We start from the raw sequence: 14,833 nt of genomic DNA, 5'->3' as shown, positions 1-14,833 counted from the left end.
CCGGTGTCGGGGCAGGAGCCGCCCGGCTCCCCTCGGCGGGCGGAGGAAATGACTCGCATTCCTGCAGCCCCGCCGCGAGCTCCGGAGGCTCCGGCGCAACAAGCGGGGGCACCGGGACCCACCGGGACCCACCGGGACCAACCGGGACCCACCGGGGGCACCGGGACCCACCGGGACCAACCGGGACCCACCGGGACCCACCAGAGTGGGGTGAGCCGGAGGCAACCGAACTGGGATGAACTGGGCTGGGATCAACTGGACTGGGATGAACTGGGCTGGGATCAACCGAACTGGGATCAACTGGACTGGGATGAACTGGGCTGGGATCAACCGAACTGGGATGAACTGGGCTGGGATCAACTGGGCTGGGATCAACCGGGCTGGGATCAACTGGACTGGGATGAACTGGGCTGGGATCAACCGGGCTGGGATCAACCGGGCTGGGATGAACTGGGCTGGGATCAACTGGACTGGGATGAACTGGGCTGGGATCAACTGAACTGGGATGAACTGGGCTGGGATCGACCGGTCTGGAATCAACCGAACTGGGATGAACTGGGCTGGGATTGACCAGTCTGGAATCAACCGAACTGGGATGAACTGGGCTGGGATTGACCAGTCTGGAATCAACCGAACTGGGATGAACTGGACTAGGATCGACCGGGCTGGAAAGAGATGGGCTGAACCGGGCCGGGATAAAGCGGAATGAAAGGGGCAGGGATGAACCGTGATAGGCTGAGTTGGGATCAACAGGGCTGGGATGAACCAGGCTGGGAAGAACAGAACTAGGAAGAGCCGGGCCGAGATGAGCCGGGAGGAATCGGGCTGGGATAAACCGGGATCAACCGGGAGGAGATAAACGGGGCTGGGATGAACTGGGATCAATTGGGACTGCATAAACCGGTCTGGGATGAACTGAAATCAAGCGCGACGGCATGAACCGGGCTGGGATAAACTGGGCTGGGCTGAACCGGGCTGGGCTGAGCCGAGATCAACAGGGCTGGGATGAACTGGGCCGAGATGAACCGGGGATGAATCGGGCTGAGCCTGGCCGGGGTGAGCCAGGGATGAACCGGGCACAACCGTGAGAGCCGGTGCGGGAGCGCTGCGGATGCCGGGCGCGCACCTACCTGCGGCTCCGGGGACCGAGCTGCGTGCCGTGCCCTTCCAAGCCGCTCCGAGCCGATCCGAGCCTAACGGGGCCGTTCGCAGCCCAGCCCAGCCCATCCCGCCGCCCCCGCCCCTTCCCCAGCCCGCACCGCCCCGAGCGGCGCCGCCTCCGCCGGACGGGGGGGCAACGGGGAACCCCGAGAGGAGGGGGCACAGCGGGGAGGGGGGGGCATCCCCGCCCCATCCCGGGCCACGGGGTCCCGACCGGCCGGGGGGGATCGCGAACCTGCCCTGGAAGGGAGCTGAGCATCCCCTGGGATCGCGAACCTGCCCTGGAAGGGAGCTGAGCATCCCCTGGGATCGCGAACCTGCCCTGGAAGGGAGCTGAGCATCCCCTGGGATCGCGAACCTGCCCTGGAAGGGAGCTGAGCATCCCTGAGAACACAAACCTGTCCTGGAAAGGACCTGAGCATCCCCTGGGATCGTGAACGTGTCCTGGAAGGGAGCTGAGCATCCCCTGGGATTATGAACGTGTCCTGGAAGGGAGCTGAGCATCCTCTGGGGACATGAACCTGTCCTAGAAGGGCTCTGAGCATCCTCCGGGATCATGAAAGTGTCCTGGAAGGGAGCTGAGCATCACCTGGGATTGTCAACTTGTCCTGGAAGGGAGCTGAGCATCCCCTGGGGACACAAATGTGTCCTAGAAGGGCTCTGAGCATCCTTCCCTGGGGACATGAACCTGTCCTGGAAGGGACTTGAGCATCGTCTGGGACACAAACATGTCTTGGAAGAGACCTGAGCGTCACCTGGGGACACAAATGTGTCCTGGAAGGGATCAGACCATCCTCTGGGACACAAACCTGCCCTGGAAGAGACCTGAGCATCCCTGGATACACAAACCTTTCCTAGAAGGGACCTGAGCATCCCTGGGACATGAACATTCCCTGGAAGAGACCTGAGCATCCTCTGGGACACGAATGTACCCTGGAAGAGACATGGGCATGCCCTGGGACATGAACTTGTCCTGGAAGTGACCTGAGCATCCCCCAGGACATGAATGTGTCCTGGAAGAGATCTGAGCAACCTTGGGACTGAGCATTCCTGGGGGCTGAGCATCCTCCTAGTGGGACCTGGCCACCCCCTGGAGACCCAATTGTCCCTGGAGAGGGGAGCCCAACACCCCTTGCACCCAGTATTCCCAATCCGGATGTATTTAGCCAGTACTTAGGAGCTGGGTTGAGGCAGGAGCAGAATGAGGATCAAAGCACTTCCTCTAAAGCCTCCCCTGATGTCCTGGCAGGTGGATCTTATGCATTGGACTTATTTGTGTGACAACCACCCGCCTCTCAGTGCACATAACGGAGCGAACGCACACACGGGTCTCTCCATATATGACCCAGGATGGGAACAGCAGCACCACCGCCACCATAAATCAGCAGCAAAGCATCTCCGAGCCTTTCCTTCTTCACAAGTGCCATCTGGTGAGATTGTTTGCGCACCAGTTATTTATTCCTTGCTTTTTAGCGTCTATAGGCGTTTTTGGGGGCTGACCTGTGAGGCTGGCTCTGCCCCCGCGTTCTCCGGGAGAGAACAGCCGCTTCTTCCCAGACCTAAATAAAGAGCAGCTCTGCTACGAACACCCTGACGCTCCTTTCTGAGATCTGTTTGCAGCTCAACAGCTCGTGCTGGGTAATTCCATTATATGAGCGCGTGGAACTGGCGCTGGGAATCCAACCCGCCACTCTCCTCATGGAAAAAAACCAGCCTGCCTTTCAGCAGAGCTGGAAAACCCTGGGCTTTGGGCTTGCGCTCATACTTTTATCTATGCCATGTGGTTTTAGAGAGTGATCCCACCCAGCAGTTTGATCCTTGTGTTATGCCGTGTCCCTGCAAAGCCACCCATCCAAACGCCACCATAGCCGAGGGCACGGGAAGCACCATGGCTGAGGAGGAACAACCACCCCAGAAAGGTCTTTTTTTTATTTTCCCCAAAAAAATTCACCATGGAAACACTTCTCATGGACATAACACAAGGGGATAGCCAGGCAGGAGCCAGGCGCATGGCAGAGCTGCTCTTCAGGTCGCTCGGTCCAGCTCATCAAACCTTTTTGGGGTCAGGGACGGCACAGGCAGGACACAGCCCCATCACTTTGTGTGTGGCTGAGAATGTCAGTGCTGCTGAGCGGGTGTAAGTTGCACCAGGGCAGGTTCAGATTGGACATCAGGAAAAACTTCTTCACCAAAAGGGTTCTCAGGCCCTGGCAGAGGCTGCCCAGGGAGGTGGTGGAGTCCCCATCCCTGGAGGGGTTTAAAAGCCGGATAGATGAGGTGCTCGGGGATCTGGTTTAGTAGAGGACAGATACGCTTGGACTCGATGATCTCAAAGGTCTTTTCCAACCAAACAATTCTATGATTCCTGCCCCATCGCTTGCACCCCGCCAGCCTCGTGTCATACAGAAATACAGTCACACAGCGCCTGCTTTGCCACAGAGGCTAAATAAAGCAGCGGGAAGAGCTCACGAATACCAGCGAGGCAATCTATAAACATATACAGGGACGGCACGTATGCTGATGCTATTATACAGCCTGGGAGAAATGCTGGGCATGGAGAAGAGGAGGCTGAGGGGAGACCTCATCCCTGTCTACAACTGCCTGGAAGGAGGTTGTGGTGTGGTGGGTATTGGTCTCTTCTCCCAAGTGACAGGTGACAGGAGGAGAGGGAATGGCCTCAAGTTGCACCAGGGCAGGTTCAGACTGGACACCAGGAAAGATTTCTTCACCAAAGCATTCTCAGCCCTGGCAGAGGCTGCTCAGGGAGGTGGTGGAGTCCCCGTCCCTGGAGGGGTTTAAAAGATGGGGCGATGAGGTGCTCAGGGATCTGGTTTAGTCGTGAACAGGGATGGTTGGACTCGATGATCTCAAAGGTCTTTTCCAACCAAGTGATTCTGTGATATCAACATGAGATGCTCTCACAGCTGGAGGAGAGATCGCTGGGAAAAGCCACACTCGTCATGAGCCGCTCAAGGCTCCGATGTGGGGAGAGCTTGGAAAGATGGACGCGAGCCAGTGTCCGGTCTGCCTCTCCTCTTTGTGAAGGGAGAAGCCCAAAGACTCCAGTGACATTTCTCTTTAACAATTCTGGAATTAATCTTGCTCAAGGTCCCAAGAAGCGGAAACGCAGATGGAAAATATAATAAATGGAACACTATTTTTTTTTTTTGCTTTGGACAGGGTTCCACTGAGCTAATTACATTGTGAGGCGTATCTCAAAACAAAAAAAAAACCCAAAACAAAGTGTGGTTATGACTGAGAATACCATTCACATAAAATATAGAATCATAGAATGGTTTGGGTTGGAAGGGACCTCAAAGCCCATCCAGTTCCACCCCCTGCCATGGGCAGGGACACCTCCCACTGGATCAGGGGCTCCAAGCCCCATCCAACCTGGCCTGGAACCCCTCCAGGGATGGGGCAGCCACCACTGCTCTGGGCAACCTGGGCCAGGGCCTCCCCACCCTCAGCATGAAGAATTCCTTCCTGATGTCTCATCTAAATCTTCCCCATTACATTTTAAAGCCATTCTCCCTTATCCTGTCATTCCAGGCCCTTGGAAAAAGCCCCTCCCCAGCTTTCCTGGAGGCCCTTTCAGTGCTGGAAGCTGCTCTAAGGTCTCCCCAGAGCCTTCTCTTCTCCAGGCTGAACAACCCCAACTCAGCCTGTCCTCAGAGCAGAGGTGCTCCAGCCCTCAGATCATCTCCATAGCCTCCTCTGGAGCCATTCCAACAGTTCCATATCTGGATATATTTATATGAAGAGGAGGGGAAAGAGCAGCTGTTCCCTGCGATCCTGTGTTATCACCAGCCGAGTGGCTTCCATCCCAGCATTTCAATAACAGCATTGTTACCGGCAGGGATGGTTCCACAATCGTGTGAGCTCTCTTATCTTGTACATAGTTTCCCTATGATTTTGCTGATGGGCTAAAAATTATAAACGCAACAACAGAGGAACAACTAAATCCTCCCTGGCCTCAGCACCCCGCTCCCTTTCCCAAGGACCAACATCTTTTCCAGGATGGTTTTCAACCCCTCTGGGACTCTGTTGACCCAAGGAACGCTGCTGTCGGTGCTCGGAATCCACCTGGGGTGATTTTTAGGATTTCCTGCCAAGAAAATCCAGCAGCACAGGGACCTCAGCATCCTCCCGCGATGCTCGGCTTTTGGGAGGGCAGCCAGCGAGCCCCTGCTGGGGTGCATTTGGGGACAGGGGCGTCGCTGCTTCTCGACGGCGCTTGGCACGGCGTCAGCTCCCTGGCTCTGGCTGCAGCTGAGATTTAGGAACTCTTCCCTGGACCAGATAGGAAAACAAATCCCAGCGACTGTGAATGGGCTGGGCTCGGGCTCGGGATGGTTTCTCAGCCCATAATGGGAAGAAAATAAATAAAGAAACCCCAGCAGAGAGCCACAACAGCGAGCTTGTTGCTATAAACTCCAGTGAGGAGCTGGACCTCGCTCCATTTCTCGCATTACCCGAGGGATTTCCAAGGAAGCTCTTTCTCCTTCCCCATCCAGGCTGGGGCGGACTCATCCCCACCCTGCGCTGGAGCAACTGGGATGGAGGGATCTGGGCCCAGAAAATGCTGGGGAGCAAGGGCTTCCTCCAGCATTTTCTGGGCCCTTTAGGAGAACGATGTCAGATTTTGGGCCAGAAATACCCACATCATATAATTGAGCCTCTGCTTTAATTGGGTTTGTGATTAAATGCTGGGTACACATTGGGACCCCTCCTTTTTGCCCCAGTGCTACCCAATTTTGCTTCTTCCCTGGGTGAACCTGCCTGGAGCAGTGACCTCACAACAGCCCCAACTCCATCCAGCCCAGTCCATCCCAGTTGAACAGCCAGTGAGTTGGGAAAGCCGGTAGCCAGTGTGCAGGAGGCAGTCCTGGATGGTGCTCAGCATCCTCAGTTGGCCTCAGGGAAAGGGGGAGCTTCCCGGGCAGTGGCCCAGGGACACCCTAGCTCAGTACCTGAGTGGTGGCCAGGAACAAGATGACCAGCCTGGGATGGCCGGTGGTGGCACGCAGCCATCAGCGCCCGGAGCAGGAATGTCAGCAATGCAGAACCACCCCCGTCCCGCTGGCCATCCTGCATGCTGGGGACATGGGAGGTGCTGGTGGAGGGTTGGAGAGGACCTTAAAGCCCATTCAGATCCAACCCCCCCCCTGCCATGGGCAGGAACACCTCCCACTGTTAGGATTTGGCTGGGGAATGTGTTAATGTATTTAACCGGAACCCCAAATCTCTTTCTCTCTCCCCTCTCTTTGCCTGGGAAGTCAGCAAGGATCAAAAATAAGAAGCAGTTTGATGAGATCTAAGCCAAATGGAGATGGAGACAATATCCAGCCTGAATACACAAGGACTGGAATGATTGAGGAAATCTAAGAGTGCATCCCAGGCATCGCCCTTGCTTGCTGCCCCACCAGCAGTGCGGACGCAGTGCTCTCTGCTTATCTACCCCACGGTATTTGCAGCTGCCCAGAACCCAGGATCCTCTTTTAACTTCATGTTGCAGCAGCCGGATGTGATTAGAGCCTGTGAGATTCCTCGGGATGGCCGGATGGAAAGGCAGGATCACCTCCTTCCGCCGGATTCCCAGCTCCTCGCCCAGCCCTGCACTCCAACGTGGGTTTTATTACCAAGTTCATAGAATCATAGAATGGTTCGAGTTGGAAAGGACCTTAAAGATCATCCAGTTCCCACCTTGGGTTATTGATAAACCTGCATTTCTGCAGCCCTGTACCCTCCTTCCATCCCCACTCCTCTATCCGTTCCCTTTTTAGAGCCCATCTGGGGCTTTCTGGGGGGCTCTGGGCCTGGGATTTATTCCCGGGGCTTGCTCTAAGCCTCCTGAAAAGCCTATGGAAGTGTGTTATAAAGCAGGAAAGGCAGCGGCCGGCGGGGAGGGGCAGACAGAGAGGAAAGATCACAGAAGAAGAATATTTTTAGCCTGTCTGTGTGCCTGCTCGCCAGCGAGCTTCAGAGCCGCCCAGCTGACTTCAGTCACTTCTGACGGAGGGGAAGACATCTCAGGGCTGCTCCCATCCCCTGAAATAGGAGAAAAACCCCAGCAGGGGCCCCCTCGGGGGGTGACGCCAGCAGCCCCAGTGCTATGAGACATCAGAGAATCCACGCCGGCGTGGTCGCGCTGGAGGAAAACTGGTTTGTGAATCTTTCTGCTGAAAAATAAGTGCAATTCGTACCACTTGCTTGAAGGCAGGAAGGCTCTGCGGAGGGATCTGGACAGGCTGGATGGATGGGCTGTGACCAACGGGATGGGGTTCAACCAGGCCAAGTGCCAGGTCCTGCTCTTGGGTCACAACAACCCTGTGCAACTCCAGGCTTGGGGAAGAGCGGCTGGAAAGGTGCCTGGAGGAGAAGTTGGTTGACAGTGGCTGAACATGAGCCAGCAGTGGCCCAGGTGGCCGAGAAGGACAATGGCATCCTGGCTTGGATCAGAAACAGCGTGTCCAGCAGGAGCAGGGGAGGGATTGTGCCCTTGCACTCAGTGCTGGTGAGGCCACACCTTGGATCTTGGGTTCAGTTTTAGACCCCTCACTCCAAGAACGACATTGAGGGGCTGGAATGTGTCCAGAGGAGGGAACAAAGCTGGGAAAGGGGCTGGAGAACAAGCTTTATGAGAGGCAGCTGAGGGACCTGGGGCTGTTTAGCCTGGAGAAAAGGAGGCTGAGGGGAGACCTCATCGCTTTCTGCCGCTCCTGGGAAGGTTATGGTGAGGTGGGTGCTGGGCTCTTCTCCCAAGTAACAAGTGATGGGATGAGAAGAAACAGCCTCAAGTTGTGCCAGAGGAGGTTTAGATTGGATAGCAGGAAAAATTTCTGTACTGAAAGAGTGTTGAAGCCCTGGCAGAGGCTGCCCAGGGCGGTGGTGGAGTCTCCATCCCTGGAGAGGAAAACGTGTGGCTGTGGCACTTCAGGACATGGTCTGGCAGACACAATGGTGTTGGGCTGATGGTTGGACTGGATGAGCTTAGAGGTCTTTTCCAACCTTAATGATTCTATGATTCTATGAATTTAAAGGATGAAAGACTGCAGGGCACCCATCACGCCCTGGGGTGCAGTGGGTCCTGCAGAGGAAGGGGTTGCGGGAAGTGCATCCCAGCCCTGGCAGCCCATCAATCCCAGTCTCCACTTAGTGCTCACCGGCATCCGTGTACTTTCCACCGCAGTCCTGGGCCAGCAGGTTTTGATTATGAGCTTGCAGAAGCCAATGAACCACCAGGACTGGAGTTACAAAGCTGCGCGTTCCTCTGACAACCTGATCCGGGAGCAGGCGGAAAGGGAAAGCTTTGCTCCAAGATAAAGCTGGGAAAAGGAGCCAGCAGAGAGCGGGGCTGGAGAACAGGGTTGGATTTACCCTGTCGCTGCACAAACTGTAGCGATATCAGGAACAAACTGAGCACGAGAGGTCATGGACCAACCTCCCATTCCCACTGGGGGAACTGGAGGTGCTCCAACAGAATGACTCCAGCTGCACCCTCATGCCCTAAGCCAACTGTTAGATTAAGCTCTCGCAATAAATATACTTAAACCAGCCCTAACTTCAATGCAGGAGGGCACAAAAGGCTCAGTCGCATGAGTCAACATTACCTCCAGCCCCGGGGCTGCCCCAGCGCTCTGGGGAGATGCTTTTCTTTGCACAGCGTGGTTTAAACCAACCCATTTCTGCCTGTTGGCAGTGCAGGTTTCAGGCTGCACTGCAAGGTAGGGGATGCTCTCTGTATCCCTAGGGTGGGTTGGCAGCCAGGGCCACAGGCAGGAACCTCTTTGCAAGATTCTGGCTTCATTCTTCATAAATAGACAGATTGGAGCAGCAAAAAGCCAGCCCAGGACACCCGTCCCCCCCTGCTACGCCAGCCCCATGGACCAAGCACCCTGGGGAGCCTGAGGAAGCGAGAAGCTTGGCCGTGGCCCCATGTATCCATCACTCATCTATCAATGATTTACCGCCGCTGCAAAGTGCTGTTTGTGCTGCCGGGGCTGCCCAGAGGCCCCAACCAAGGTCAACGTGCTGCTTGTCAGGGGGACACCAAGGGGGAGAGGGGTTGGGAGCCTGCGCTGTGCCAGTGGGCACAAAGCAGAGCCCCCTCACACCCCAGCGTGGGTTGATGGGCTCATCCGGAGCATCCCTATTCCTGCCACCCTTGGGGAACCCCAGGCAGACAGGACAACCACCTAACCTCACTCTTGCGCTCCAAGAGGTTACTGGGACGGTGCAAACAGCCCTTGCTGGGGCTTTGCTTCATGGGAGGGATGGAAACCCCCTTTGGAGGCAGCGGCTTCTGGAGCTGGGAATCTCTTCCTGCCAGGGTCACCGACACAGCGGCCGTCACAGCCTGCAATCTCCCCTGTGATAAGTGGTGGCCACGAGGTGCTGGGGCTGGACCGTCCCAGGTGCTTTGCACAAAGGATTCCAAAGGTGCCAGCAGTGCAGAGCAGGATTTGTGCAATCCGTCTGGTGTTTGAAGCAGCCGCGGCGTCATTTAAATCCCCGACGAAATGCAAATTGATTTTAAAGAAATGGACTGCGTAGATCCATAGCTCGGCTAATATTTACCTAAAGGGCTCCCACGGACAACTCATCAATCTCTCTGTATTTAATTCATAACACGCAGCACCCAGCCTGCTGCAGACAAGCTCCAAGGTCCCCACAGCCCCACTTCCCTTTGCTTTGGTCATCTCCTTTTTTTCTCCTACCTCCACCCAGTGGCTCTCCTCCCCTCCCTTGCTCCATCCCACACCCACCTGCACGCTAAGGAGATCCCCCTCTGTTCCACCATCCCTTGGGGTCATAAATGCCATTTGCGGCGCTGTGTGGTGAAACAGCACCAGGCACCAGCTCAGAAACCACCATGGGCTGAGCTGTTCGCATCGCAAGCCGGTTCCCCAAGACGTCTCACCGGAGAGGAGTCACCACCGAGACCCATGGGGAAAGCTGGAGGGTCTGCCCTGCCACCCAGGAAGGGACGAAACCCCACGACTTTAGGGTCCAATGGCAAATATCATAGAATCATGAAATGGTTTGGGTTGGAAGGGACCTTAAAACCCATCCAGTTCCACCTGCCATGGGCAGAGACACCACCCACTGATTATCTCAACCTGAATTTCAGGTCGCTGAGTATTTCACGTCCCTGAATATTTCACCTCTGTTGCAGTAAACACTTTATTTATCTATTTATTTACTTACATCACTATGTATTTAATCCTTCAGCTGTGAATTAGTATTGGAGGCTCAAGAGAGTTCTTGTAAAACTACGAAGAGTGAGCACATACACCTGAGGGGCTGCAAAACTGCGTTAATTCAGTACATTTGCCAAGGTGGCGTTTTGGATCACTCCTTTTGCAGGGAATGCTTGTGCACAGGCATAGAATCACGGAATGGTTTAGGTTGGAAGGGAACTTAAAGCCCATCCAGTTCCACCCTGTGCTATGGGCAGGGACACCTCCCACAGGATCAGGGGCTCCAAGCCCTATCCAACCTGGCCTGAACCCCTCCAGGGATGGGGCAGCCACCACTGCTCTGGGCAACCTTCAGGATACCCTTCCTCTAACACAAAGGGCTGCTTTGGAATGCAAGGAGGGGGCTCTCCACCCCATCAGAGGCAAGCGAGGTGGCTGGGATGCTGCTCCAGGGGCAACCTTGCTCTTTCAATTCCCAGCTGCCAAATTTCTAGGTGTGATGCTGCCCAAAGGCCATCACCCTGCACGAAGGCAGAGGGTATCTGGGTGGGAGCATTGCTTCCAACACCCGCTGCCTTCCCTCTCTTCCCTGCAGCATCAGCAGCAGAGAAACACACTGTTTTGTTTTGAGTTTAAGGGGAATTTTTAATGGAAACATTTCCCAGACGCGCCATTTCCCCGGGAAGCAGCAGCTGTGCAGTCTCCGTCCCGTGTGTTTTCCCCAGCCAGCTCGCACACGCAACTCTCAATTAATTAGACAAAGAAGAAAACATGTTTAAATGGTGAGTCACGCACAGGCACGGCCCCCGTGCCAAAGTGATCATCTCCCTTCACGTCTCGGGTGTGCAGAGTACCCTGATAGCTTGAGGGGACACCAAGGCTGGGTCAGGCTTGGGGATGTGCAGGGGATGAGCCTGCTCAGGGAGGACCAGATGGTTTCCATCCCAGATTCCTCCAGCATCAGCTGACACGCATGGGAGGCAGCACCCAGCCCACCCACTGCTGAGTGCTGTGCCTGCCCTGGCATCCCACCGAGGAAGGAGTGGTCCAAAAGCTGACCCCAACCCAGGTCCTACATTTCCAGGAGGGAGTTTGTTCACTTTTCAGACCCCTGCAAAACTGCCTTCCCTCCCTGGGGTCGCTGGTTGCCCTTGAGCTGGAGGAAACTGGGGTGCTCGGTGCAATCCCAGGCTCTGCTTTCCCACCCCTGGGCACTGGCCCAGGTTGCCCAGAGCAGTGGGGGCTGCCCCATCCCTGGAGGGGTTCCAGGCCAGGTTGGATGGGGTTTGGAGCCCCTGATCCAGTGGGAGGTGTCCCTGCCCATGGCAGGGGGTGGAACTGGATGGGCTTTGAGGCCCCTTCCAACCCAAACCATTCTGTGATTCTATAGCAAAGTGGGAGCAAAAGAATGGGCTCACTCTTCCCTAAGGAACCAGCGCTTTGGAGCAACCACAGCTTTGGGGGACGCAGCTGGGCCACCCCAGGGACGCCACAGCCCCTCGCCACCCTAGCAGCTTCTCTACCCCTTTTTTAGGGTCCCAGCCCAGCAGTGGCTGCTGTAGCCCTCTCCCCTATTGCGTTTACACTGCAGGACTCATTCCTCTGGGCAAGGTCTTATTGATGCAAGCCCTGATCAGCAAAACTCTGATCTCCTCTCCTGTGTGCTCACGTTTTCTTGATACCCCAAATATCCCTGGGAAGCTTTGGGGGTGCTGCACACAGTGGGGTTTCCCACCACAAACAGCCCACGGCAGCGGCAGAAGCGAGTACGTCGCTGCTCTCTGCTTCACCAACTCAAGCTGTTTATGAGCTGTATGAGCAGAATAAAGCAAAACCAGCTGTGGCTACTCCCCTCTTTCATATGATTTCTTTTTTCCTTCCCCCTCTCCATTGAATTTTTATGATCTGGGGAAATACAAGTTTAGAGAACGCTGACACCTGCTAAGGTAGAGGCATGAAATGCAGTGCCCTGACTCCCACCCATCCCAGGATCTGGAGGCAGGGATGGGGATTGCAGTAGTTCCCACTGTCCCAGTGTGCGCAGGGCGCCTCTGCACCCCAAAGGCACTTATTTCTGATGATTTTTGTTTAAGAAAAATACTTAAAATAAATGCCTAGAAGCCGGCGATGAGGAGGAATCATAGAATCCTGGAAATGGTTTGGGTTGGAAGAGACCTCAAAGCCCATCCAGTCCCACCCCCGTGCCATGGGCAGGGACACCTCCCACTGGATCAGGGGCTCCAAGCCCCATCCAACCTGGCCTGGAACCCCTCCAGGGATGGGGCAGCCCCCACTGCTCTGGGCAACCTGGGCCAGGGCCTCCCCACCCTCACAGCAAAACATTTCTTCCTAAAATCTCATCACAATCTCCCCTCTTTCAGATGAAAACCATTCCCCCTCATCCTATCCCTGCACTCCCTGATCAGGAGCCCCTCCCCAGCTTTCCTGGAGCCCCTTTCAGTGCTGGAAGCTGCTCTAAGGATTCCCCAGAGCCTTCTCTTCTCCAGGCTGAACAACCCCAACTCTCTCAGCCTGTCCTCAGAGCAGAGGTGTTTCAGCCCTCAGAGCATCTTCGTGGCCTCCTCTGGACCTGTTCCAACAGCTCCATCTCCCTCTCATGTTGAGGATTCCAGAACTGAACACGGGACTCCAGGTGGGATCTCACCAAAGTGGAGCAGAGGGGCAGAATCCCCTCCCTCCCTGCTGGTCCCACTGCTTTGGTTGCAGCCCAGGACATGGTTGGTTTCTGGGCTCCGAGCGCACATTCCGGGGTGTTTCTCATTCGGCTGTGCAGCAGCTCCTGTTTACACAATGCTGCCCGGCGCCAACATTTCTCTGCCCAAGGCTTTACCCCAACAAAGGCGAAGGGCTGAAGGATGCTGGAGCATCTCAGGACTGGGAAACAGGACTGTCCCCCTCACCGCAGCCCTGATTCCAGCACCATTCCCGGCTCTGATTGCCTTGTCAGCACTTGCTCTCTTTAGGATTAGTGTATTTTGGCTCTTTTGCCCTTTGGAGAAGCACTCTCCGCTTCTGAGCTGTGAGCAGGAGAGGAAAGTGGGGCATTAATATTAGGACATCATCACAATCCTGGGGCCATGGACACCCTCGGGGAGTGACTGCAGGAAGGGGTTTGCTGCCACCAAGCATCCAGTGAGGTGGACCAGGAGTCTGGCAGGGGAAACCATGCAGGAATACAGATATATTTTTTCAAAGCATAAGAGAAAAACCGGATTAAGCTGATTTCCCGCTGTCTTTCGCATCCCAGGCTGTGGGAAATCTGCTGTTTGTGCCCCTAGGGCTGAGCTGGTTGCAAGTGGCCCCGTGGAGACCTGGGCACCCAGCTTGGACCCTGGCTGTGCTCCAGCACCGGCAGCTCTTGTACCTATGGAATATGGGAGCTTTTCTAACTCAGCTGAACAGGCTCCTAAAATCTGCTGCAAACCTGCATGGGTTGTGGGTGTGTGATCTCGCTCTGTGGGGCAGAAGGGCTGGGGGTCCTCCACCCCCATCCTGGCTGACCCCCACACCCCATCCTGCTCCAAGAGTAAGTGGTGCAGACACCTCCTTCATCTCCAGCTGCGCTTGTTCCTGGCACAGGGCAACCACTTTGCCCTCTTCCCTGCACAAACGCAGACCTTAGACCCCTCGTTCTGATGGTGTTCTGTTCGTTTGGGGGCTTTGCATGATGATCTCAGCTAACGAAGCCCCTCATAACGGCATCTCCTGATTTACACCACTCCTGCCATCGCGTTAGAGCATCCCACTCCCCCGGCATACACAGACCCTTCAGCGCACGCTTGTGGCTGGCAAAGCAGCTCTTTTTAGGTCACCAGCGATTACAGAGGTGTGGCATTGCCTTAATGTCACCTAATTAATAATGGGAGCTCTGTGCTGACCCAGCACTTCAGATCTACTGAGATGATGCAGAAGGATGCCTGCAAGCCCCAGGTCCAGCCAGCAGCAGATGGTTTTGCATTCCCGTGGCTCCCATAGGAGCCTTCCAGGACTGAAAGCAACTCCAGGAAAGATGGGGAGGGGCTCTCGCTGTGGGAGGGCAGGGATAGGACGAGGAGGAATGGTTTTAAGCTGAAAGAGGGGTCCAGCTCCCCTAAGCATCATTGCTGGGCCTCTCATCCCTTGTCCAGTCCCCAGGGCTGTAGGGTAGGAGGGCTGTCCAGTGCACAGACCCCTCCGTAGCTCTGCCTTCCCCACTTACTTCCATGATTCACCTTCAAGAAGAGAAGGATTTGGCCCATAAGAGCTGGGCACGGTGGCTTTAACCAGCACCGGCGAGCCTAGGGGACCTCACAGGGTTACACCGACACCAGCCACTCTGGCTGATCACCCACAAACCAAAAAGCCCCCCTAAATAAAAGTAAAATATCAGAAAGCTCCAATTGATGTGCTCCACAAGGAAAGAGCAGCAGCAGCATCCCCTGGAGGAGCTGGTACCCGTGTGCCTGCAT

The 14,833-nt window shown here is 55.6% G+C and overlaps 1 protein-coding gene across 4 annotated transcripts in view; it reads right to left on the bottom strand.

The window, feature by feature from the left end:
- The window catches only part of FRMD6 (FERM domain containing 6), a 52,093-nt gene that overhangs the window by 23,830 nt on the left and 13,430 nt on the right, over positions 1-14,833 (bottom strand). Inside the window, exon 1 of one of the 4 annotated variants that reach the window (XM_054067364.1) lies at positions 8,328-9,890. The exons of 1 other annotated variant lie outside the window; for it this stretch is intronic. In XM_054067364.1, the coding sequence (XP_053923339.1) occupies positions 8,328-8,333 (6 nt within the window). In that variant the 5' untranslated portion in view covers positions 8,334-9,890. Of the gene's footprint in view, positions 1-1,130; positions 1,260-8,327; positions 9,891-14,833 lie in introns of those variants that run through there. 2 more of the 4 variants (XM_054067365.1, XM_054067368.1) reach the window with 2 other exon arrangements.

This window comes from Cuculus canorus, chromosome 5 (assembly GCF_017976375.1).
Source record: "Cuculus canorus isolate bCucCan1 chromosome 5, bCucCan1.pri, whole genome shotgun sequence".
In the NCBI taxonomy this organism is placed as follows: Eukaryota; Metazoa; Chordata; class Aves; order Cuculiformes; family Cuculidae; genus Cuculus; species Cuculus canorus.
The sequence above is the reverse complement of the archived record's forward strand: the minus strand, read 5'-3'. Positions and strand labels throughout refer to the sequence as shown.